This window comes from Neodiprion lecontei, chromosome 1, assembly GCF_021901455.1.
Source record: "Neodiprion lecontei isolate iyNeoLeco1 chromosome 1, iyNeoLeco1.1, whole genome shotgun sequence".
NCBI lineage: Eukaryota > Metazoa > Arthropoda > Insecta > Hymenoptera > Diprionidae > Neodiprion > Neodiprion lecontei.
The window spans coordinates 20,009,877-20,037,768 of NC_060260.1; the positions used below are offsets into that span (position 1 = coordinate 20,009,877).

The window sequence follows — 27,892 nt, forward strand, 5'->3', positions numbered from 1 at the left end:
AACAAATTTTCACTGACTATTTCACTACATGTTACAATCATTCTCTGCAATTTCCAGAAATCCGTAATTTTTTTTTTTTCCCAATGAGAGCAGGAACTCAACTTTTTGGCATCTTTTAAATCAACAGTGACGGTAATACTCAACTCTACTGAAGTGATAAAGTTGACTCACTTCACTGATTAATGACCTTTCATATTCAAGTTCCGTAAGCAATACTGAACTTACATGAACTTCTACGAAGTATTAACAAATTACGCAGTGAAAAAAAATTTAACGAACTACCATGTTGTTCGAATTTGATTGTTAACTTTCCAGTGTAAAGAGTATAAAAGGCTGGTACAAAGAGGGCACTTATGGAAAACACTTGATAACAGTTATTCGAACGACATTTTATCATTCTTACTGACTGAACGATGATTCGTCAGAATTGATCATAAGATTATTTATTTATGTCGACGTTTCGATCTTCAGGTTACAGTAACAAAATAAAGATAAATTAAATATTGTGTAACTACTAATGTCCGACCGCACCTTTGACTTCGGCTTCAGCCACCTTCGATCGCATCTTCAAAAAGCAGCCAAAGGTTTGGCCGAAGCCGAAATTTTCTATCAGCCCCCGATAATGAAGGAACTTGTACAAACGCGCACGAGTTGCGCGCCGAGTTATACTGTTATCTTATTTCATTTCAATACAGAAATAAATATATGAATCTTACTCATTGCTTGTACTTCTTTTATTACTACTATTGTGGCGATGATTGTAAACAGACACTCAAGTGTGCCTACGCCCTCTATACATGTACACGACGAGGAGCACGCCGGCCAGGGTCGCTCCTGACTTTGTATGAAGCACGTGAAAAGTAAAGAGGTATAGAATATTACCGACCCCTCGTGTATTTATTACAACTATCATGCATAATAACAAATAATTTCTACACAATTTGCATCGATATTATTATGGTTTTTAGCCAGTATTATAGAATTTTTATCCGTGATTGATCGACTTACTCGCGATCACGGATAGGCTTCCGCTGGTTCCGGATTGGATTCCCGTGTTGTCCGTTAATTTTTCTCATCAATAATTTCTTTCGTTTTTTCTTCGCATATTATATCCTGACTGGTTTCAAAATTAATATCTGAAATGACACACCTTGATTTGAACCGTGTTTGGTGACTAGTGCTGTCTCTGTCTGATCCACGATCCCACATTCGAACCCCTCACTCGTGCGTGCTCGTGCCACTGAAAGTATGAACTTTGCAACGAACCTAATGGTGACTTGTGAACTACTGATGTGTTTCCAATAAGTGATATACCTTTTTCACTGGAGCTACCAGACCTGTATGAAAGACCATGTACAAGAGCGTTGTGTTGGCGGCTTACTGAAAAAAATGGCCGCCCGAACATGAATTCCCTTTTCGCAGGGAACTAGGTAGCCGGTGAGATGTGTCCAACTTTTCTTAATACTATCGCCGTTAGTGCGTTTCGTTACACCAAGTTTCGCGTTTAATCTTTCGTACAGACTTCTGAATCAATCTCTCTTCAATCAATCTTTATGAAAGACAGGATTTTAGACTTATTTTATTGAGTTTTCGTTGTCTACAAACAGAGTTGTCTCGTTTTTACATGAATATTCAATACCTAACAGAAGTTCAAGCAAACATACCAATTCTCGTGTCGTAGTTAATGCGGCTACATTCTCCGCTTCTGTTGTCCTAAGTGTTACTATTTTATGCCTTTGAGAAGACCACGTGATCACCCCATTTGCCAGACAGAAAACGTACCCTGTTGTTGATCTCCTTGTCTCTATATTGCCCGCATAATCGCAATATTGGCTGTGATTCGGTCTCTGTAATTCTATATTCGATGATAAGATTAACAGTTCCACGTAAATGTGCAAATATTCTTTTTGCAGCCCTTTAAAGATCACGCGAGTTCTTATTTAAATACTTACTGATTGTGTTTACCGCGAAAAGTTATATCTGGACGCGTTACTGTTGCTGGAAAGATAAATGAGCCCTCGCGATACAGCATACTGATCAATTTTTCTTTCCTTTCCTCGTACGGCACTAGTATAACATGCAGGTCTGCCGGTATACTTACAGCTTTCGCGTCTGTCATTCGAAATTTTTCAATTATCTTCTGCGTGTATGCACTTTGATGAATCCCGACAAATATACTTGAGTCACGAACATTTATCCGAAACGTTTTACTTACTTGTGAGTGAAACAATATTCACTCAATCCAACAAATCCTCTTTCTCTGTGTAGAAATGTAATTTTTTTCAGTCGGCTTTGTCCTGCCCTCTCGCTTTCTTCTCCTTTTCAGCGAAGCTACACTGCATGCAGTTTTCTCTTACTCGGCTCAATACAGTAATGGTAGCTACCCACTTTTCTTGAGGAGGTAGGTGAGCGGAACAGTTTTCTCTACTTTCGCCTTTACACGTATAAATGATTTCCGCGGACAAAATTTTCCGCTATTAGAATTTAGTTGATGATGTATTCATACTTCACAATCAGCAGCTCTAGAATTTATTTAAAGTATAATTACATTTAATATCCATCTGGCTCCAAAAACCGGTTGGAGTCAGAATAGAATTCTTAGTGTATTCAAGAACAGCCATTCTGATTTCGCGTCTAAAATCTAATCTGGCACATACATATTGTAAGAAACAATATTTTCCTTGATAATGACAATCTGAAGTCATGAGAAGTTATTGGATGCCAAATATTCAAATCGAATGAAATTTTTTTATTCGTTTAATATCTTATAATTTCCAAGCATTTAGCCTATGAAAATTACTTGTACGTCTGTAACATATGTATTTCAAAAAAAAAAAACACATCTGACCACCACTTAATTATCATGCGAATCGACAAAATTCGATAAAATACAAAATCAAAACGATAAAAGTTGACGAAAGCAGTTGTAGTTTATTATTCACATTCATATTGGTATAACTAACATAAAGGCTTCGGTCATGCAGTAGATTTTTTCTACTAAAGTAAAGGAAGTTAGAAAATCATAGAATTTATTTAGTCTGTTCCAAGCGTTAGAAAAATTCTGTTAGGACAAAGTCACCAAAAGTGTGGATTCTTATATTCTTTTAAAACATGTCCAATACAGCAAGGCTTTTTTCAATAAATGGATACATTTTACATAATCTGAACAAACATTATCTTAAGAATGAATTACACGGGGTGGTCGATTTTAACCGTCTCAAGTAAATATCCGTAGAAACGGAAATAGATGTAAAAAACGTTTTTCACTAAACTTAATGCGTCTACTTGAGGATTCTGCCATTTTACAGATCTTATAAGTAACATTTGATTTTAGATAGGGAACACGGTTTTTGGGCATCAGCAGCTCATAGCGATAGCAAAGACGTATTCAAACACGTAAAAAAGAATTGTTTTTGAATGTACTTTTTTAATACTTGTTCACCTCAATTTCTACACGTATTCATTGCCCGCGCTAAAAACTTCTTGTGGATACAAAATTGGCAACTTTGAAACGATATAACATAATTATAACAGCAAACTCCGTGAGTGTTTATCCGTTCGTCCGTTTATCTGGAAAGTTTCCAAAATTTCCACAATTTCTCCGAGCATAACTACGATTGTCTTAGGCGTGGATTACGTTACCCAGGATTCGAAATTGATGCTTTTGTTTTTGTTATTACTACTATCATAACGAAGAATTTGTGGCTCTCATAAGGTTAAAATAACTCAAGCTTCAAGTGGGGAGTGGCATTTTCGAAACCATAACACTCAAGCCCCGAATTGGAACGCAAAAGATAATTGTAGTACTCTGAAGGTTAGAATAAATGAAGCTACAAGTTATCTGTGGTCCTCCAAAGGCCTGAATGAATTAAGCCGTAGGTGTCACCTATTTTGGAAAAACATTTTCAAAACGCAGAAGTCACCGGACGAGATTTTCTGTAAAATGAAGAAATTCCAGACGGTAAAATGTCCGCACAGTGAAATTTCGTAGACGAGACCGCGCCTTCAAAAATAAGAGCCTGATTGAACAAACAGGAGACGAAGAGGTGGAGTACGAATAATAGAATCGTAAATGAAATATCTAATAATCGTTTCTACGTCTAGAGTACTACAATGATCCACGTGTTCCACGGCTATCGTGAGCCCGAACGGTCTTTAGCGAGTTTAGCTTTGACGTTAGTTCTTCAAAAACTCGCTTCAGAGCATAAGTTACGATAACAAACTTTTCCATTAGAATAAGGGACAACGAATAAGTATGGAGGCTTAGGTGAAAGCATTGATCTTACTAATAACTGCTGATATCCAAAATACGTGTTCCATATCTAAAATAAGACGTTGCCTGCAAAATCTCCAAAATGGCACAATCCATAAGACAACCCATGTCAGCACCATCTTTCTTAAAGGCAGATGCCGGCACTAGGTTAAAAAGCTAGTTTTACCGCGGCAACCTGGGCGCGAGGATATAAATGTAGAGATAGGACAATAGATGTAAAATGTATAGCCTGATAACCGTTTCTTTCTACCAAATACAATAAACAGAGATAACAAATATATAAACTGAGTACAACTCACTTATAACACCTTGAAACCCTTCAAGTTTTGTAAAACATTTGTTCTTGCATTTATTTTTGCCTCAGCTATATTTGCCTAGAGCAAATATACCGTGTACACTTACACGGTGGTACACTCTTGGAAATTAATAAATTTAAAAAATAGCTATAAAATAGTATATTGTGTGACAAATGCAGAAAATGGGTAACATCTGAACAAGTGTAGCCTGCGACATAACCTACAGGCAAATGCTGTGATCACACCTGTCAGATATCGCCTATCCCCACGTGTCACATACGATATTTTTGCAGCACCCGCGCGGAAAGTTTGATTTCAAAACGCATTGAGTGTGCCACTGACAATGCGTACAATTGAGATTAGGTAACTTACACTCAATAACACAGTGCGTAAAATTGAGTGATTGGAATGTACGCATGAACTAAAGAAAGCTCAGTGTGGGAAGTAGAGCATTTTAGTTGTGCACATGCACTAACAGTCCCCTTCCGCACTGTTTGGCATTAGGGCACTACACGCTGCACGGGTTTCGAAAATCGAACTTCCCAAGTAGTTGCTGCAAAACTTATATTTCTGGATAAGCCGAAAAAAGAGTTTCTTTGCCGAAGTAACTTATTTTGTTCGTGAATATTGTAAACGGTGTAGATCCTAGTGATACGGGGCACGCACCATTTGGGCGAACAAAAAAGCAAATCGTATACAGAGCCATTTCTAATTCAGGTGAAGTGCCAACGAAAATCGTTGTGACCGGTCTTACGATGTCGTTTAGAGTTGCCCGTAATTTGATGATTACAGCATTCTGTAAAACAAATGTTATAGTTATTGTACCCTCGATTATAATGTTAACCATAAAATAGTATAAAACGTTCTTCAACTGTGAATGGTAACGTGAAAAAAATGCTCTCTGATGTTTTATTTTTAATTTTATCGTTAGCTGAACCTAGTAATATAATTTATTGGTAGAATACTTGAATTAATTGTTTAATAAATGAATAAAATATCCGTACTCAATCAGACCAAAATACTTGTGTGTGATGAACATTTTTTAAGAGAGGAGATACCAGGAATCTTCATGCCTTATTACCAATTTCTTCACGTTAATTACCTAATCATTGCTTTTTTAGGAAAGGATTAAGGATGCGAATATGTCTTTTGAACAATTAATCAACTAGGCTGTAACTTCTAGTCAGAAAACATAAGTATGTATTAAAATACAAATCCGTAATTCTGAATACTCACGTTTCCAAGTTTAGCTTCTCTAATGTATCCCAAATAATTTGCTTTGCCAGCAGACTCCTGCTCGTTGAAGTAAATCCAATTGTGTAACCCAGTGATTTCCGTTTGAAATTTTTCGGCCAAGAATACGTTTTCAAAACCGCTGGTTGATATTATGTTATTTTCACGAGCATATTGAGAAAACCAAATCCTTTTTAACGCATCTTTAAATTCGTACTCATCATTGGGTATCAAACCTTTACTCGCGATAAATTTCATGGCCTTTGACATTACTTGTGTTTTCAGAAACTCATTTATCACATTCATTTCTCCATCTCGTCTTTCTGGGGTTATTTTTTCAGGTACTCCGGAATCCAATTCGTATTTGTCGTAAACAGAGCGCAGCAAAGCAATCGTCGGAATTTGTAATCCCTCAGGCTGGACCGTCAGCAAACTGGAATCAGAAAAATCGTTGCTTAACTGATATATCGAGGTTACATCTGCGAAGTAGTACACTGATACAATTACTAACGATGGCCAGTGATCTTAAGCATTGGAATTTATTAATGAATAGATAAGCACAAGTTGGCTTCAGTAACGCAAAGTATTGACATTTACTAAGATTTGATAAGATTGGCCTCGATTTCTCGTTCTACAGTTCGATTTTTTATTTATTCGAAAGGAATCGTTACCCTAGTTAAAAAACTGAACTCCGCATATTTAAATACAGTACTATCCTGCTATAAGCGAACGTTGAGGCAATCAGCGAAATAGAACTCGGAGAAATTTGTTGGTTGAGCGCTTCCCATTTTTTCCGGCATGTGAACTATGTCCGTGAGCATCATTTTAGTTTCGATATAAGCAAACCGCAGATACCGCACTCAAGCTGGAGTGTAAGTTGCAACACATATTAGACGAAGTATGTAATTTTGTACAGTCCCTCGTTCATTTAAATGGAAGCACTCAAGCCAAAGTTGTTTATCCGATGAATAGAGCTTAGAATTAGGGAGAGAAAGCGCTTCTCTGATGAACGGATGGGAAATTGGCTTATAACGGGTTCGCTTGCATCGAAAACGATGCTATACTATACTATACTATACCTACGTATTCGCAAAAAAACGATTAAACGTTTGTCGTATGAAATTCTGAGTCATATTGTGGGTGAGTGTTAAAGAGATGAATGGCTACACAATAGACGGTTCCGAATACCGAATTTTCAAAGATACAAATATCTGTTTCATAGAATTTTTTAATATAGAAGAGTATAGAATATAGCATAAAGTATAGAAAGCTGAAGTATTGAAACGTCAAAATTCCGACAACTCTATATTTTTAGCTTATTATATTCTTTTCAATTTTGAGGATACTATGTATTACCATTCTATGCTTCTACGTTTACACATTTTGACTTTTCGATATTTCGTTTGGCTTCCTATACTTTGAAATTCTATAAATGAGATGTTGGGTTTTTGGACAATTTGATTATTATGCCGTCCTATTGTGTCGCCTTCTATTTTTTACCCCGCGCAATTTTTAGTGCTTTCTAAAGAACTTCAGATAAAAAATTCAAGATGTAACAAGTATCCGAATTATCGAAATGAAACTTAATGTATAAAAGCGTAAAGGGGGCATGCACTTTCGGCCAGCTAGCTCGTTCGAATTTGATGCCCATATTGATCACATCACACTGGGAACCTGAGTTATTTGAATCAATTGGGACAGTTCGAACTAACGAAAGTTTGGATAGTGAAACAGTTGTTAGAAAAGTAAAAAATATTAGAAATATGACGCACGTATTTTTATGTTATCCTTACATACATAATATGTTGCTTTAATAACTGTAACATTATTCTCATTCAATTTACGTATAAAGTCAATATCATAAATTTCAACATAGGACTATGGACCTTCTCGGATATCTCTTTTTATAACGGCGTATTTATTTATTTCAAACTTTCGTGTTTTCGTTCATATAATGCAACTTTGCGAGGCAGAAACTGTGGTTCCGAAATTACCGGAGAGTTGGGGAACTGGATGTTCGGTTACTCAAGGTTCTACCGTACTTGACAGATCGATTTATTTCACGTTTGCGTTTGTCCCGCAAAAAACTCAAGTATGTGATTCTTTTCAGAAAAAAACATTCACAAAGACAAATTTATCTGTCAAACAGATGATTGCAATAATCTGACATAATAAAATTGGTGACATTTTTTTTTATAGTACATAAACTCACTTGTGAGAAGCTGGAAACATTCACAACCCCATTCAACATCCGTAGGAAAAATTTGAAATCATACGAAATCATGCGAATTCATCTAAAAAGTATTGAATGATGGCCATTTCGACAGAAATGGGAAATGTTTACAGCACATCGATGAAATTTGAAATTCAACTTTGAAAAATGAATGTATCCTCAATTCTACGTGAAGCACGGGCCACGGTCTTATACTATTGTCTTAAATTCCATTGTGAACTCGTAATTTCACTGTGTGCATTTGTTTTTTCGTGCAAGTAAAACAACTTTGTGCGGTGTACTTACGATTCCATTGCGCTGTCTGTTATGCTATCATCAGTTTTTTGACCTTGCAGCTTTAAAGTAATATATTTGAATGCGTTATTGGCGTCAGCTTCAAAAAGTTCTTCTGATAACCGCATTAGCTCCTCGTTAGACACTAAATTTGTCTGCGTTGGTGGAGCGATAGGATTTCCTGAAGCTGGAGCTAAGGAGGCACTGGATCCTAAATCAGTCCCTGAGGCGTTCATATTTAATGGTACAACACCCAGCGGTGCATCGGGAACAGGATTGGTTTGAACGCTCTTGCTTTCCGGGTTTCCTGCAACTTGCAGCCCCATAGCATTTCCAGGAGCAGAGCTTGAGCCTTCTGCTGGCTTAGCCGTACTACTAGAATCTCCTGTAGTCGGTGGTGGCACAGGGTTTCCTTGACTGTCAGTTTGATTATTATAATAATTATTATATGTTATTTGAGTATTGGTTCCTCCGCCACGAGAGCCGCCTGGAAGCAATCTGTTTACTGCAGCATTTACACCTGCGCTCACCCCGGCAAACACTACAGCCTCTTTAGCGATTTGGCCTAATCCGCGATTTGACGATGGTACTTGAGCTGGTGCTAAAATCACAGTTTGTCCAACTGGTGGGTTGTATGGTTGACCAACAGGTTGATGGTAGGGTTGACCAACTGATGGGTTATACGGTTGGCCGACGGGTTGATGGTAATTCTGACCGAATGAAGGATTATAAGGCTGACCAGCAGTTTGATGGTAAGGTTGCCCAACTGATGGATTGTACGACTGGCTAGGAGGTTGCTGGTATGTTGCTCCAGCAGGCGTATTGAATGGGTGATTATACTGTTGCCCAACTGCTGGATTATAACCTTGACCGACTGGCTGGTGCTGCCCGTGATATGAATTTTGTTGAGATTGCCCAGGATAACCTGCAATTTAATTAATTGGTAAAAAAAAGATTTTGCATGATTATAATACCTATTTCGCTACAGTTATATGCGTCGATGCATTGGCGACAACCTCGTTCAGCCATCCTTAGCCTTTCTACTTTATACCGTGTGTCTATGAGGAAAGTGCGCACCTTATGCGCGTGCGTCAAATCGTTCGAATTTTATTGGCTGACAGTTACCGCCTGATTGAGCAGCCGACGCAATACCAATCGCAACTGTCAGAAAATGGTCAGAGCCCACAGGTAGCGGTGGGCTCCTAGGGACATTTTCTGACAGTTGCTATTGGTATTGCGTCGGCTGCTCAATCAGGCGGTAACTGTCAGCCAATAAAATTCAACGACTTGACGCACGCACATAAGGTGCGCACTTTCCCCATGGACACACAGTATATTCGATGTGTTTCCAGCGCGTATTCATTGTCAGTAAAACGTGGGTTGTCGCATTTAGTTATTGAAACACTCCCATACTGTGTATGGCAACATTAGGCAAATGAATATAGTTTATTTGAGAAAAATATATCATACTGGACACATATTTAGAGATACACCCCAACTTTCATAATAACAGAATTCTCGGAATACTAATTTAATTGAATTTCTGCACCATAAGTTTTGAGCACAAGAAAACAAAAGTAATTCATATTAGAAAGAATATTATGCAAATACGTAATTGTTAGCCGAAATTTTCGGATAGAACAACTCGGTCCTGGCTATGCTTTTATGTTCTTACGTTCAATAAGCTTACGTTGAACTTTTAAGCCTTTCACTATTGATTCCAATAGTTTCGAAGACAAAGTTCTTTCTTCGCACATTTAACAAAGACGTAATTACCTGACTGTAAGGATGGTGCGTTGGATTTCATAGCAACATTTTGATCTGGTAGTGGGGCCGATGGTTTTGGCGGTAGATTACCACTGTTTTGTTTATTGCGAGAATTTGCTTCTGGGATTGCCCAGCCAATTCTGTTCGGATCTACATCTGGAAATTGTAAATAAAATATTGAATAATGATCTCGTCAAACTTATACATCGCATTTTGTGTGGATTTCAAGTTCACTATAAAAACAATTAGTTTTTATTATTTCCAAATATACAAGAACATTTCAAAATATTGTTTCTTGTTCAAGGATTATGAAAACAGACAGCATCTCGCGCATTCTTTCAATTTTTCAGGTAGGTAGTCTTCGAAGAGTTAGATTTTCATACGGAACGATGTTATAATTGTGAGGTATTGAACAGAAAGACGTAATTCCTGCCATTTCTAGTTTATATTTGGTTCCTGTTATTGCCGCTTCTCTCGAACAAGAAAAAAAAACCGCAGGCGTGTATCAACAATCAACGCGGTGTATGCGTACGTTTCAAGAGGTAGGCATCTTATTTCGCATAAACTTTACATATAATAAACCGAACTCTCCAGCACTCAAGTTTATTTGTAACTGATCAAACTAATTTTTTGGTTTAAAAGAAGTTATCGTATATGATAGAAACGTCACTGCTAAAGAAATAACAAGTCTTTTGCTATAAAGTTTCCATTAGTGTATTCTAATATCCTTGACTTCTTGGAGATTGTCAGAGTCTTACATAAAAAGCTTTATTAAATGTTGAACTCAAAAACGTTTATGAATAATTACATTATGAACATTGCATGACCACTTTGCATTTTAAATATATCGTTTTCTTTACGAATAGATCATTGTGTACCTAAACCTGATCATTGCAGATTTTTTTCAATTTTATATGATACTCCTCAGCCCAGAAGCTACGAAAATATTGAAAAAAAATTATCTGTGGAACCAAGATTAAAAAAAAATGTTTTACCCATCTCAAGCTCAAGAAATAATTAAAAAATATTCACACGAATTCTATGGTATAAAAACGATAATGAGATGGTAGTGGGATTCCTGGTCACTTTTCATCACTTTTGGTGATGCAAGAAAAGTATTGGTTTCAGTAGAAAATCACTTTTCACAACTCATACGTAAAATTCGGCGATTTTGACTACTAGCTGAACATGAACAACAGACACTATTTTCAACGAATGACTTGCGCATTGGGAAATAGCGACCCATTTCTCCACTAGTAGGCAAACAGTTTTTGCCCACTAACAGAAAAATATTTCGCCGCTAGTGGAAAAACGATTTGCCATTTTCGAATGCGCTCGTAATTTATTGAGAAATAGTGTGTTTTGTTTGTTCCAACAAGCGGCTGAAATTGCCTATTTATACATTTCAATTGTGAAAAATATCGTGTACAACTCTTGGGCAATGAGGATTCTGAGTTCGTATGATATCCGCACAAGGCTTCGGCTCGTGCAGCTAATTCGCAATCACTCAGAATCGTCACTTTTCCCCACTCGTTACATAATATACTATTTTTTAATTTTAACGAATCTTTTCGTTTTCGAACCTCTAGAATCCGAAAAACAGGTATGTGTAAAAATGTCAGTCTGTCCGACAAACTCCCGCAATGATCTCGAAAACGACTTAATGAAAAAATCTAAATCTTAGATGATTTTGTAGGGAAATCATGGGCACGAATAATTGCCATATCCCGTTTCATTTATCCTTCGATTGTCTAAGCAAACGATTATGTTTTTTTCCAGTTTATATATTTATTTTGAACAAAGTTTACAAATTTTTTGTTTTTTAGGGATTTTCTCTTTTATAATTTTTCTTTCTAATCTTTTTCATTTGGCTGCCAAATCTTATCAGTTTCAAATTCTTCACTCAGCTGTTTTCGAGATTATCGCGGAAATTCGTCGGACAGTTTGACAGACAAAAGTATCACGGTAAAACAGATTTTGCAGTTTCTTTTTCCTGGCGTATTAAATATAATTTTGAGACATCTTATGAAAAGATAGCCGAAAAAATATGTAATAACTTTATATTATGCCGAATTTATTGACACTGAAAATTTAAACCCCTGTAAACAAGTTAAAGTGAAAAAATGAAACCCCACTCCAGTTCAGGTATTCGAATCATCATCTGACATCATGGAATTTGCGTGAACTTTCTCAAAATTTGAATCACAATCGTTTTTTCATAGTTTAAGTAATTTTTAAAAGCAATAGTGTTAAAATAAATTTCAACATCCTTTTTCAATTTTTGGGACGAGGATTGTCACGTAACAATAATTAAAAATCGTCAGTGTTTGGGCAGATAATGACCTATAATTAGTCAACTTACCATGATTATTACGGTGGGTGGTTGTTGTTCGTGGCCTTGGTGTTGTCCGAGACGAAGGTCGAGATAGGCGAGTTCGTGACTTCTTCCCAGACGCCACGTCACCTGTGTCATTCAGAAAAAATATTTTTATTATTTTATTGTAACGGACGGCTTAGTTCAATATCGTTGCATTTCCTGAAACCTCTGTTTACTATAATTTGTGCACCAAGAAGTAGGTATAGCATAATTCCATAAAAGGTTGGCCTGCCATCGTAGATTTGAATAAAATCTCTGTGTAAGGATAAAGATATGAAAAATAAGCCATAGTATCCCATTGAACGACCTTAGACCTTGAGAGATTTTCCAATGGCAGTAATATTTCTATTGCAATTTCCTTTCATTCCTATTCAATATTCAAAAGACTTCCTCCATAGTAGCCGTATGATGAAGATCTAAGCGCTGAGGAGTATCTTTCAACTGGCTGGGCATAGCCGAAATGTCGCCAAAAGAATCCTAACGGTTTTACTCCCATCAAAAATTTACCTTCTCCGACGAACTTCTAACTTATGTATCTTCTCGGGTCACGAAAATCCACACGTGCTGTTGCAATTTTATTCATTTCAAATGTCATTGAAGAAATGTAGCCCATTTTTATCCCGTATGCTCTATCAATCATACTATCAGCCAAACGTAATCTACCATAACGCTTTATCGATAAAGGGAAAACTGCGTTCTCGGTGTCAAAGATCAAACGAAGTAGTTAAATATTTGGAACGTTTCGCACCTTGTTGGGGGGGGGGGGGGGGGGGGGGGGCTCATTAGAAAAACTGAAGTAATGGGAAAAAATAAACTGAAATTATTCGTACAAATAAGAACAAAGAAGAAAAGCGATGGATGGACGAACTGCTACACGGAGAAAAGAGTACATTTTGCTGGTATATCTTGTGAAACTCACTATGCTAGTGCAACAGAAGAGGGACACATGAGGGTTTTTAGTGAATTGTACTATCCTCCATAGTAAAAATTCACTTGTAGCCACTTGTGTACTATTCACGTTTCTGCGAAACAAAATACGATGGCAGTTTTACTACTGCTCCATAGTAAAATTTATAAGAGGAAATAGTACTTGCTACTTTGCTGCTCTAGAGAAAGTACACGTTTAACAACAAATTTTCCTACGATCCTTGGTAAAACTAACAAAACCCATCGGCCAGATCTTGCTAGTCTTATATGTTAAGTAAATTGTGCAACACTTGTACAGTATGAAGTACCGTGCAGTTATCCTATTTTATAACTAATTGTGAAATAGTATAGTCTACAAATAAAATAAAGATGTAGCTATTAAATATTTTAATGACAAATCTGCAAATTAGATAATGACAGTACAAGCTTAAAGCTTCAGTACTATAACTGAACAGTTCAAAATTTTTCCATTCACTGTATTAAATTCTTCTAATAACATTATGTTAATTTGAGTTGTAGATATAACACATTTATCACATTGCTTAAAACAGAAAAAACTAATAAAAATAAACGAAAAGAGCAGCAATAATATCATCTGCCTAGGCATTCAATGCTTTTGACGGAATGCTAGTAATAAAGACAAATTGAATCAATTTAGACTATAGGAATTACAATACTTTTGTAAATACAAGACGCTCTTACTATTAGTTTAAAAATTTTTTACTCTCGCTAGAGATTTCTGATATATCCTTTTGCCTAGCGCATCCCTCGCAAATACCAATAACCAATTTAATAATTAGTTATCATTGAATAAGCAAATATTGTTTACGATTAATTATCTCGGTAGTTGACACCGATATAAGGCCATCTTTATTTATTTTTGTTTAAATCATACTTACGATTATTTCTTTATTTGATTGCTTTCAAATGTTATTTCTATAATTTTTTATTTTTTTTTATTTCTCTCGTAATCCTCGCTCGAGCGCTTCTCCCACTCCAATTTTTTCGCGAGTCTTTGGACACTTACTTTTGAATAGGGCGGTTATTGGGAAACGGTTCACATCTCTTATTTACTTCAAATCCATCATGCAATTTTTTATTTTGGAAAATATTCTTGTACTCATCTGCATTCATTCAGAATCACACTGCATAACTTGAATTATTTAACTGACAAATATGTAATTGTGAAAACCTTGGCGGTGAAACTTGCACACCAGGAAATGTAAGTATGCGTGTTGTGATATTATATATTTTTTTTTTTTTTTTGATTCAATACAAGTAATTTTTATCATATGAATACAAGTAAATACAAGTAGCATCACATTGAGTTTATATCTTTTCCCGAGTTCAATAAAAAATATATCCTCTTTCAAACACAGGACACTCAAGATAAAAATAATTCGGTCAACTTGTCGTAACAATTAACATTTGTAGGATAAGATTATATTTTATGCTTACCAAAAATCAAGTGAAAAAAATTAAGTATCACCTGATCATCCATCAGCCAACACAGACACGGGTACCCTATTCTGAGGTTAAGCCGATGTCCAAGTCGAGTCTTGCTCGCGAGATGTTGGTGAGGGAAAGTCAGATTCAAGAATCATACTTCCCTCATAGCCTTCGAGATGCCCTATTCAAAGGATTTACTGGGTTGGAAGAAAATAACGTAGCTGTTATGGACTTTTGCCGGCCCTATTGCGAGAGACTCAGTTCAAAGCGCCATAATATAGGTATATGTCAATCTTGTTAGTAAGGGTATGCTAATTCTTAGGAATATCCTTCCCTACACCCCCATGACTGGACCTATGGAGAATCAACTGTATAAAGAGTACTAGCGCCGGCTCTAAGACATTTGCCGGCCCGGACAAACAAGGATATCCCCTCGCTCTTCCCGTTTTTCAACCGAAATTTTCAAACTGATGACCCTAATGAAAATTCACTCGCCTCGCTTTAACGTGGGCAAAATCTGCAATGAGACCAGCCATGTCTAACGAATCAGCCAACTCATAAATCGTTTGCTGCTCTGAATCATAATCGACATAATTTATATTTGGGTGAGAAAAAAAAAAAAAAAAAACGCCTCGAGCCGGTGGTCGGTGGTTGTAAGTTTTTAACCACCCTTTAAAAAAAAATGAAATAAAGGCTTTGTTGGCTTATTTAAATATGTTCCTTTCGGGTGTCACTCACGAATTTTCACAGGAAACTCCTTTTCATTAATGTGAAATTTCGTATATCCATGTAATTTGACTCACTGATCACGAATATGATGGTGAAAATACCGGCAAATTTGATTTTCAAGGCCAAATCTCATGAAAACTGATTTTTAAAGTCTTTTAATTTTCTTCCAATAAGCGTTGATCTTACAATTAGAAAAAAAAAACTTTATGAGAGTTTGAGCCTATAAAAACACTTATCTTTTGTGTTGCATGCAGTTGTTGTTTGAAGTCATTTTTTTCGAGAAAAATGGAATAATACTGGAAGTACGTTTTGCCAACACTCTATTAGTTTCGATATTGTTTACTTACGCACTTTACCGCGGTAAGGTAGGAGTTTGGCCTTTGAATTGCATCTTTTTTTTTTCTTTCCTGAATTATATTTTATTTTTCTGCTTTTTGGCATTATACAGAAGCCGAATTCATTCTTTGAGTGGCAACAGTCACCTTCCGCGTTTTACAAACGGGATGATGTGTTGCGGTTTGGGTTACGCCACTGCGATACAGAGGCCTAACTTATTTTAACCTTTGAGTTGCGACAGTCACTTTCCACGTCTTTCGTACGATTACAAACGCAAAAATCAAAAAATTAACCTTGTTGCAACGTATAAGTTTAAATTAAAATAGGTAGATTCATCCGATTAATTTAATCATGAAACTCCCGTAAGCACTTATAACTAAGCCGTTTATGAACCCTAAGGGCTAACATAGTCATAAAAAAAAACCTTCTACTTTCGTACCGTAGAATCGAACCTTTGACGACTATATGATTGGCCATAAACTCAAACCCTCTCGATCATTATATTACACTCCGTGCATGATTTACCGGTGTTATTCTATCTATTGTTTTTATCACGTTCGACGGTTACCATAAACACTACCCTTTATCTATCTCTTCACCCAACCCAAAAATTATAAAAAACTAACCACTGCCCCTAATATCCCTCCTACAGTTTTTTCATCAATCCGATTCATTAAACAATTCTCCCACTTTCTCTCGTTCCATCGCTAACAACCAAAATATTCGAAAACCATTTCTTCGGTCTACCACGATCTTCTCGGTGGTACACACTAGTGCCATCGTCCTGAAACTTAAACTAAAGATTTTTAGCTACGAGAATATCCAACGCTTTTTAAACTTATATTTTCTTCAACAACTATCTACCTGAAAATTAAGCAACTTTACAAAATTAATTCGAAACAAATTTGTAGACCAAAAATGTAGTAACCAAATCGATTAATTCTAAATTACATTTTTGTCAAAAATATTCTGTGAGTTAATCAATTATCTAACCCTCGAAGTACCTATAATACTTTAATTACAATTTGCAGGAGTTCACATTTGTTAAAAGGTTAAGGGTATCGTTTGATTAATGAAGCGTCGTTTAGATTCTTTAATGAAGCACTTCATTTTTTAACTTACAATACATTCTTTACTGACGGAAAACTCGATTCAAACACTGACTCTGTCAGCTAGCTCCCTGCTCTCTTATATACTTCCTCTGTGTCTAGTACGTGTTTGTACCCCCTTTCTGTCTGATTTTACTCTAGATTTTTCTCGTCCGTGCTTCTATCGATATTATCAACCGTGTACTATATTACCTTTGGGTAATAAAATAATCCGTATTACCTCTTTTCTTTAACAACATTGTAAAAAACGCTAGTTTACGGACGCGTGAACAAATCTTCGTTTGCCATGCCGGAGCTCCTCGAAATTAGAGGTAGGCGCTTCTGGTGTCCAGAATTGTTAATTTGCCACTTCCAATAGAATCAGTTGAATCAAATTGACGCAGTTTGACCTGACTCGACTGTTTACTCAGTGAAATGCGTCTTAAAGCTCTGTTTGACAAAACCCATCCAAATGGAAATTACTGATATCATCGTGCATACATTTCGCAGTGCTGGATTTAACCAATTTTGCAATGTTCCACAGTAATTAAAGTGATTAAGAAATATTTGGATCATTAATTCAGTACAAAGTAATCATCTTTTCTGAAAATTAGGGTCATCGGTTACGTAACACTCCTATCTTTGCTGATCAATTAAGTTCATTCTTATTTGTCGTTAAAATAAACCAATGAATTGGGATGGCTCGAATTTGGACCCCGCATTGCTATTGTACAGGAAAATTCGTGAAAGTTGGTTCTATCCTTTGAATTATTAAACAATGTGTCGTTTTCTGCCACTTGTTACCGTACTTTCGTATGTCCTGGATTCTGAAGACTGGTGTGATTTAAATTATTTACAGATGATCAATTATCATAATCATCAATTGTGATGCTCATTCTAAAATTAGTCCAACATTTTTGCATCGATCATATGAAAACTTATTGTACACTAAAAGTATGATGGGCAAAATTATACTACACAATATAACACTGCACAAAATTATAGATAAAGTAGTATAACGTAAGTAAGTATCACTAGAAGTGGTATCATTTTGTGTAGTGTAGTTTTGTGTGGTATGATTTTTTGTGGTACAATGTCATATAGTATAATTTTGTTGTATCGAATACGTAGTAACAGTGCACTCTCGTTTATTTACAGGTATGAAAATGTTACTATGCTGCAAGGGAAACTAATTAAAGATGTATAATTATAACATACCAAATTTAAAATAATATTTCGATTTTCCCTCATTTTTATAATTTTTTATTGTTGAATTCCTCGGACTGTTCCAACCACTTCACAACCAAAAGTTTTTTAATTGTAAGTTTCCATCGTATGACTTCAGTTTCAGAAAGTAACAAAGTTTAGTCATAAATGTAATACAATTTGATAAAATGGAGACGCTTATAAAGGGTATCAACTGATACAGTAATGACGTATACAGCAATTTTGAGCACGACCCTGTAGGGTCAATTACGGATTAACACTGACGCGGTTACAGATTATATAAACTGTGCTGAATAAGCCTAAGTGAATAATGTCATAGCAGTCATAGGACGTGTACGCAGCGAACCACAGAGGAAGTACGATTTCGTTCAGTGATTCTTTTGATTGTACGTCCCTTTGAAATGTATACGTGCTACATACAAATGGGCACGCTACTGATTTTCAATTATATGTATTTTCACGTGAAACAACAAAAGCATAGAAATTCACACGGGAGGATGACTTCATTTTTACTTGCGAATGAATTATTTATACCTTTGTCCAAGCACATATCCGTTACTCAATAGCATATAATCATCGCGCCTGCTCAACATTTTCATACCGTTCTAACTGTTATGTCTAGATAAATCACGGTCTGGAGCTGTAACTATTTTCATTGACTAAATAATGGATGAATTTTCACAGGTTTACTAAATTCTTTAGGTTAAAAGATTTTCAAAATGTTTAAAGTGTCCTATATGCATCAGGGTGATGACATTATACACCAGTAAGTGCAGATGCATTTTGTACTCTCAAATGCAAGTAGATGGTTTCGAAGTAGTTGAAAATTGTATAATTATGAAAAGATAGCAAAATGTGTGATTTAAACGATTTTTGATTGAAACTAAAATAGGATCTAGCAATAACGCAAGTCACAATGATTAAATCGCCTGCTATACGACCGTGGAGCGTATTACTACTGCATTTATGCTATCAAAACCTGTACATTTTTTTCAAACACCAAAAGTCAAGTCTTTCCGTTCTAGAAGTGGAATACATTACCAATGTGATTGACTCTTATTAGAATTCACACCTTGACGATCAGGAAAGAATCATTCGACTGTGTAGGTATTTAAGGTAGTAAACACAAAAAATACTTCAATTCTTGAATTTCGATGCCCTTGAACAATTACGAGATTAAATGATATTTGATATCGATAAAGACGTGTTTTGCGCCAAGGGAACGTCCTATTGTTCTCAAAGGGGCAGAAAGTAGACTTTTATCTTTATCTTATGCCTAGCTTTTTTATTTACAAACAACTTTACTCAGTTTTTTCAAAGAAGCACAAGCGTATGCTGCCCCGATTGAGACTCTTGCTACACACTGATAAGATGCGTTTAAAATTATGCGTTACCGGCCACGATGACTCAAAAGTTGGCTTTCGAGTTTTAAGGATATACTGGTTATACATTCTCAACCAAAAGTGAATCTCGTCAACAATATTGAATTATGAGATGAAATTCAAAAAAAAAAAAAAATCAACCACAATAAAGACGATAAGAAAATTTATTTTGAATAATAATAATGGCCAAAAAATAACAATAAATTGTTTAACCCTTGGCTGGCATCACGGAGTCGTACGTGACCAGAGGGTTTATAATCTCGATTTTTGTAACTTCAAAGTTTGAAAATGTGACTTATAGCGTCATTTGTTGATACATGACATGTATCGCTTTCCTCGTCCATCATTCAGGTAAATCTAAATACATCAGTCCTGCTGTAGCAGTGTTGCAAAGTAGACGGACGTCGTCTGCAAACCCAAGATGCCAGCAATCTTATACCAAATAAAGATGCCAAATAAAGATTGAACAAAATATTGTGTAAAGAATTTACAGGGAATATTTCTATTTGTCGTATGAAATGAATTTCTTGATTTTCTGAGTATACATGAATTTCTAAAGAATTTTCTTATTGTTTTGAAATTCTCGTTTTTGAAAATTTGTAAAAGCTGTACTTATGAAACTATTCGTACAATGCCCGGAAACTTTTTAATTGTAATATACAACGTTTTTACGAAAACGTATTCAAAACTCACTATTTTTCTACCATTTTTCAAAACTGTAAATTTTCTAAAATTGAAATTTCAAGATAATGAGGAAATTCTATAAACAGTCATGAGTATTCAAAACAATCATTGAATTCGTTTCAAATGACAATAAAATATTCGCTGAAAATTTGTTAAAGAACGTATTGTTTAAACAATATATTGACAAGTTTTGGACATTATTATTATTATTCAAATTCAATTTTCATATCATCATAAAGTGTTCAATATTGTCAACGAAACACATTTTTGGATGAGAATGTATAGGCAATAGATCCTTAAGGTGTATTCCATCTATTATATTCAGTACTAATTAATTCATCCCGTCCGTGTTGTTCCTGAAACTATCAAAATGAGTACCAGACCTTTAGTTCGTGAATTCTGGTCAAACTTTCAAGGTTGTTTTATAGGCCTCTCTTTACACTGGATAAAATTGTTTATATTAGCAGTTTTACGAGTGAAATGATAATGGATGAACCTATTGTATATTTTTGTCTTCAGTATTAATTGTCTCCGATAGCAAAATCTTATGTAGTGAAATTTCAATAAATATATTATTATCTCAAAGCCTTAGTAAAGTACTAACTGCAAATATTTGACAATGTAATATATTGTAAATTGAACGATGGAAGGTACAAAGGATTAATCTATGCATCAGGAGCTCTATATTTTGAGATAAAGCAACACCCCTAGAAGTTTTAGTAGAATCCGTGATCCAGAGGTTTGATACTGTTCTTGTGAGTTTTCCTTTCCGCATTAAACTAGCGTAGAGCCGTAGTCTTTTATTCTTTAATGTAATTCTGTCAAGATCCGACGTCCTAGGACACGCAATGTCACAACGCGGGCATAAACGAAACACCAAACACTTGAGCGTAGGTCCGGTGACTTTTGCATGCAGGGTGTGGAGTACTCGATACCCTGAATACCCACCGTGTGGATATTTCATACTCTGAAAGCCTTGTTTCATAACTGAAGTTTCTGAACGGATTTCCAAAGTCTGTAATGAAAGCAAATATCCAAAATTTTCCAAACATAACCATATTATATTTCCCTGTAATTAACTCTTGTGAGCTTCTGAGTAGATTTGAATCTCGACCAAACTGATGCGCTTTGGCGCTATTTCGTCGCGTAGCACGTGATTGGCAGACAGCGTTTCCTACCTCGCGAATCTGGTCCGTCTGCTGCAGCCCACGGTACAGTCAAGAGGCTAGACACTTCGCTACTTCTAGCTTGCACATGGCACGCCGCCATGTTCGGTGTCATTTCGTCAAATTTTCGTTCATGCGTTGTGCCCGGACTGTACGTTCTCAGCAGCTCACAGTCACACACTACAAGTTTACCCTAAGCTCACCATTGAATGGTGGTTGAGCATTTCATAGTTTCTTATCGTTGTGTGTGAAAACCTTATCGTACAATGGATAAATACTTCTTGAGAGGGAGAAAGAAAAAAGACGTAGAGGCTGCAGCTGTTGTGCCAGCAGGAACCTTTAACCTACCAACATCTAACCTCACAACTCAGATCACTTCAAAATCAGACACGGTGGAGGCAGAACCTAGTATATCGATGAAAGAAAATAATTCAAATCACGCTAATAGCGAAAAATTATGTAAGCATACATGTGTTGCGGTATTTTTGCACACGTAAAAGAATGATTGTTTAGTCAATCAAAAGGATAATGGATTTTTCAGTGCGTGAGTAGCCTTTCTCACGACAAGAATATCAAACCATACTTTCAGTACATATCGCATTATTTTTTCAGATGCTAAATTGCTCAGTTCCTGCAAGACACGGCAAAAAATGCATGAATGGTTTGGATTGAAAGACGGAAAAGCGATACATAACATTTGCACAGAAGCAGTAGAAAAAAAATTATTCCCTATTTCCGATGGACGCGTCAAATCTTCTATTTCTGCTTTTGTTTTTGATGGATATAGTTGTTGGCAGAACGCGTCTAAACGTTTTTAAAATCACGAAAACTGCGAATTACATCACCAAACATTTTCAGTTTTACAAAATTTAAGAGTAAACTATTGCAGCGTATATATCGGATGCTAAACGAAGAGAAATGGAAAATTCTAGAGTGGCTTTAGAGAAAATATTCGATACACTGAACATATCAGCTCAACAAGGCTCTGCATTTCGTAGTGGTGACAACGGAAATTCCTGTCTCATGAAAATTTTGAGAATGAGAGTTCAAGATGTTCCACAATTAGATCTGTGGCTTTTAAGAAGTGAGTAACAAGTCATTACACCACGATTCAATGAACGAAATATTGTAAATTTTATCCGCTGCAGTATTGAATGAACTGCTCGATTAAATAAAAGCAACTCAACGTTTCTCTGCAATAATGGACGAGAGTGCTGATATCTCCAGAACGGTACAGGTGTCCATAAGTTTCAGAATCACAACACTTGACTTTGAAATTAAAGAAATACGTACAGGCCTTTACGATACCCCAAATACTAAATCAGCCACGTTATTTAAAAATTATCGAAGATGTGCTGTTGAGGTACAATTTGAAATTTTGTAATCTGAGAGGACAATTTTATGACAGAGCCGCTGCCGTGAGCAGAAAAATATTCGGCCTACAAAAAGAGTAAGAGAAGTCGAACTATGAGCGCTACACGTTCATTGCACTGCACATTCGCTCAATCAACTCGCACAAGATGCAATGATAAACATTAGCGTTGTCAACAACTTTGTTGGAGTATCAAAAGATTTGATAAATTTTGTATGAGATTCTCTTAAAAGAATGGAAGCGTTCAAAGGTATACAGCTGCAGTGTTCTAAAAGTATCTCTCATACTGAATCTCTCACCGTTTTGTCCTACTCGTTATGTAAGAACTAAGAGAAACCAAAAATTATTTTGATTTGATTCATATAAATCAATGAATCGAAGCTAATACCGGAATATATTCAATAGTAATTATCTGTACCGCATATTCTTGGAATTGCATTTCTTAACGTCTTTTACATCGATCGCTATTTGATAATATATTCAAGATATCAATTTGTTTCGAGGTGGTGCATGAGAGTGAAGTCTCTGAAAAGAATAAGTTCCAATTACGAGACTATTCTATCATTTCTGGAAGAGATGAAGACTGAAAAACCAATGACAGTAGCCAAGCTGATGGTTTTTTAAAATATCGGGAAGGTTTCGAATTCTATTATCTGGCTTTATGTACGATTAAAGTATTAGACAGGATCGAAGATTTAAATACAGAACTTCAAAGGAGTGATCTAAGTATCAACGAATCGCATGAACAAGTAAAGCTGGTTTTGGATGTTATGCTAGAAATAAGGGAATTTGTTTGTGAAACATTATTGGAAAAAGCGACGGTGGACACGAAGGATCTGAACCTCGAAGATATACCTTGTATTTGGAGAGCTCCTAAGCGATTGGAAAATGCGATCATTTACAATTTTAATGTACTGGAAGTCTACTAACGGAAAATATATTTTTAAATAGTAGATCATGCGATTTCTTCTTTGAATAATCGATTTCCATCTGAAACGATTCAATTCTTGAATTTCTGTGAAAATTACATTCTTGGTAAAGAAACTGGAGCAGCAATAATAGCAAATTTTTACAGAGATGATTTAATCCAATTACTTTGCAATTGCATAGAGATATGTTTGTTGATGTAATTCACCAAAGAAATCCACAGGTAAAACACTTGAGAGACGTTGTGACAGTTTTAAAAAACAATGAACGTCTGGCAAAGCTGTTGTCAGAGTAATCAAAGCTATTTCGCTTACTCTTGACTAGGCCAGCGTCTTCGTGTACCGCGAATCATTTTCCGCGTTCGGTAGGCTTAAAACTTACCTGAAAACGACAATGGCACAATCACGCTTGAATAACATTGCTATTTAACACGTCCATCAGGATGTAGCCCAACACTTAGACCTAAACAAGCATGTAAATACGTGTATCCTCAAAAATAATACTCGGCTATCGCACTTCGGAAGAACTAGTTAATAAAACTTTGAGCAGAAATATTGTGAATGCCCCCCCCCCCCCCCCCCCCCCCCCATCCTCTCAGCAACTCCACATCCTGAAATTTGAAAGTCGCCGGACTTGCTTGAACGAACATGACAAGAGTATTCACGATAGTCAATTACATTATCCTCCTGGAGAAATAAGAACAAGTACGAATATGATGTTAGTAGACACTAACGCATTAAAAGCTTGCTTCGTAATGTCAATTTTTATTACGACCGCAACGTTTGTGCTAACATCGTATTCGTACTTCTTCTTATTTCTCCAGTAGGATAATGTAATTGATTGTCGTGAATACTCTTGTTAAGTTCGCTCAAACAAGTCCAGCGACTTTCAAATTTAAATCGATTGATTCTGTCGTAATAGAAATTGGCATTACGATGCAGGTATTACTCATCTGACGCAAATACCGATCTGGTTGCCAAGGAGACTTGTACACTACCCAAGCCAAAAAGCTTCTACAATCCGTAATCCTTTGAACTATCAATTCAAGGTGTATTGCGCACATTTTTATAAGACGGACCACGATTGGGCCGCTACGTTCACTAATGAATCACAAAACGTTGATGGTGATTAACAGTACAAAAGTTTTTCAAACAAATTGAAAAGGAAATGGTAGATTTTTATTCTTTGTGCAAAGAAATGTAATGGATTGAAATAAATTATTATCAAATGAAATAAAACTTTCTCGCTTACGCCAAGTAAGTTATTTGATAAGTTCATGATCCAAAGAAGTATATTTGTTTTAAACAAATCCATCAAAATTTATGTTCTAGTGTATGATTAAGTCAATAAATGAATTGGGATTAATGTCAGAAATGAAAATGATCTCGGTTCAATTATATTAAACCAGTTTTACTTATCCCCCGTTTTCCACCTACTGCTGATTTTCGATTCGTTTCCAGAGATTTTTTTTATTGGCTGAGAAAACCATTTTATCCGTACAATACTTTATCGGCATAACATCCGCTACTACTCACGATATAAGTGTGCTTTGTAGGTGACAATACGAATAAGTTTTTCCTGCAATAATAACAAGCCCCTACAATTGTAATTACTGCACAAATCTCAACTCGATACAATATGAGGTGACGATTTTGTCTCTGCCTTCAGAGAAGTTAAGTGAACTAATTCGATTAATCTTATGGCTGAAGAATTACTGGCCTCAGTATCACATTCTTACTAAAAAAAAACATATTGCGAATGTTGAAGATATCTTATACCCTAGTATCAAACGTGGCAACATCGCATCGCCCGCAAGGCATTGGCTTAAACAGAATATAATGAATGATTCACAGATTATGGAACCATGTTTCTAGAAATCTTTCTGAGAAAAGTATGAGAGTATAGGTGAAAGTATAAGACACAACTTGACAGCGATTGGTAGAGTTGACATTAGCTGCACGCACTGCTAACTTTAAAGTCCTGAGTGACCTAATACCGCAAACTATATATAAATAATAATTTATAATAATCAGAAATCTTTCATTTCTTTGGTCTTGAAATTTTCAAGTTCTGTGGTTATTGAGAACAGAAATAATTGTATTCAATATTTCATTTTACTTACCACAGATAATGATACCGATGATCATGACAAGGAACAACTTATTACGCTTCATTGCTATTGTTATAACTTCAATGGTTTCCCACCACTTCACACTTGACGTATTAACAACCGTTCTTTTTCAATCACACAGCAGACAACTGTGTACCGTAGTTACCTCGAGCAACCATCAACGTAAACTGACTCGAATGTAGGCTTTCTCTTTCCAATTGATGCTCACTGCAAGGCTTCTACAAAGCAAACAGGAATGGTTAACGTGAAGAGGGGGTAACTGGATAGTTCATGCCACAATAAAACGTAGTTGACGATCAGACTGATGGTAGGTGTCATAACTGCCATGCCACAGTAGTGAAGATTATAAAAAAATCACATCACCTTATACTACGTACATTGAATAACCTGTTAACAAAATTATCACCTCTGAATCATCATGTATCATTCAATGATTTGAAAATCAATTTTTAATATCCGGCTTATTTAAAAAGGAAGAACAGGCTTAATTATCATTCAATACCGGTCTCTGCAATACAGAAACAGTAACCTACTTTTAAAAAAAAATGCCACTTCTCAAAATGTATTTTTTCAATTTAACCTTTATTTGAGTACGCATTTACAGATTATTCCAACAGTGTTTCTTTCTAACTGCAATCCAAAAATTTTTAGAAGCCATATACTCGTTTACGCGCATTGGTGGGCTATCCAAGAGACACCAAAAGAGTTGAGTTCAGATTATTCGAATTGAGTTTAGTTTCGGAGATGGAAATTGATCAAATTTTATTTTCTGGCGATTTTCGTGATTTCGGAATCTTTTAAGAATGGCCTGATTGTGAAAGAGTATTAGGTATGTCAGAAGAAAATTGACGATTAGCTTTGATGCTAACTTTACCAGTGTCCAAAGCCCCACAATGTGCCAATTTTGTTCAATATTTAATGTGCCGCTATTATGTATTATCTTATAAATTTGAATTTTTATAGTGGAATTGAAGTAACTCGTTTCGATAGTGGTTTTAGTTTTTTTAATTAAAGTACTAATGCCAAAATAATCTTAGATAAGTTTGCAATGTTGGAGTCAAATTCATTCACAACTCTTATCGAAAGAAATCATGATAAAAGAAAGCGAAGTTGCAATAGTTATTAATGATGTTCCAAACAGACAAGCTATGCGAATTTTAATACATAAATTACTGACAGCAACTTGTCCAGATATAGTTTATGCAGTAGGTATAGCTGCTAAACATTCAACACTTAAACATTCAGATTAGATTGCATTAAAGAAAATTTTCAGATACATCAAAGGAACTATTAATTGCTACTTATTATACTGGATTATTTTGAAAACGCGAACCATAGGACATCTAAGGGGGTATTACAGTCTAGAGGCCTAAATTTTGGGCGTTTTTCGGGACTGATGAAGAAAGAAGAAGGAAATAATTTCACCATCTATTTTTTAAAGTCTTCTCTTCCATCTTACAAGAATGTTAACAAAAACATTTTGTGTAAAAAAAAATAAAAATTTAATAAGATATGGGCCTCTAAATATCACCGTGAATAAGAACGGGTTGACGCGGTTGATATGAGTCCAGTGCTCCCATCCATCCGAATCGAAGACAAAACCAGTTTTCCTGATCGATAAGAATGTTATTACGGCCGGATCCAAAGAAAAACACAATTTTAATAGAAAAATGGCGATTCTCTGAAGGAAAAGTTAATTTTTCGACCTACTCTTTTTTTCAAATTTTTTATTTTCTGAATTCAGCAATAATAATAATTTCGCAATACCTGGAGTTTGGGCTATAGAGGGATATATAATATGAATGTAAAAATATCAAAAGACAATAAAAATTTGCATACATTGTAAAAAAATGTATAGAAATAAAGTTGTGTAAAATTAAGATAAAAAATTTGAACTATAAATATACGATTATTTACGTGTATAAAAACTTGTTTTTGTATAAATCACAACTATGAAGAATGTTGTAAAATAGTCGACACAGTGACATTGAATAAATGTTGATCAGAAATAATTTATTTCAA

At 35.6% G+C, this 27,892-nt stretch overlaps 2 protein-coding genes across 2 annotated transcripts in view; one reads left to right on the plus strand and one right to left on the minus strand.

The window, feature by feature from the left end:
• The window catches only part of LOC124293903 (DNA mismatch repair protein MutL-like), an 80,982-nt gene that overhangs the window by 36,900 nt on the left and 16,190 nt on the right, over window positions 1–27,892 (plus strand). The gene's annotated exons all lie outside the window — the stretch shown is intronic.
• LOC107225777 (endoribonuclease CG2145) lies at window positions 2,912–26,060 on the minus strand. The gene is made up of 6 exons (XM_015666356.2): window positions 25,862–26,060; window positions 12,438–12,539; window positions 10,085–10,231; window positions 8,321–9,233; window positions 5,806–6,235; window positions 2,912–5,365 (listed from the first exon to the last, which is right to left on the minus strand). Exons 1-6 carry the CDS (start codon window positions 25,911–25,913, stop codon window positions 5,132–5,134), a joined length of 1,878 nt encoding a protein of 625 aa, XP_015521842.1. The 5' UTR covers window positions 25,914–26,060; the 3' UTR covers window positions 2,912–5,131.

Excerpts from the sequence above, each read along its gene's own strand:
- LOC107225777 (XM_015666356.2), bottom strand. The coding sequence starts at position 25,913 with ATGAAGCGTAATAAGTTGTTCCTTGTCATGATCATCGGTATCATTATC. Across the intron at positions 12,540-25,861 it reads CATCGGTATCATTATCTGTG|GTGACGTGGCGTCTGGGAAG; the intron begins GTAAGTAAAATG and ends TGAATGACACAG. Across the intron at positions 10,232-12,437 it reads CACCCACCGTAATAATCATG|ATGTAGATCCGAACAGAATT; the intron begins GTAAGTTGACTA and ends TACAATTTCCAG.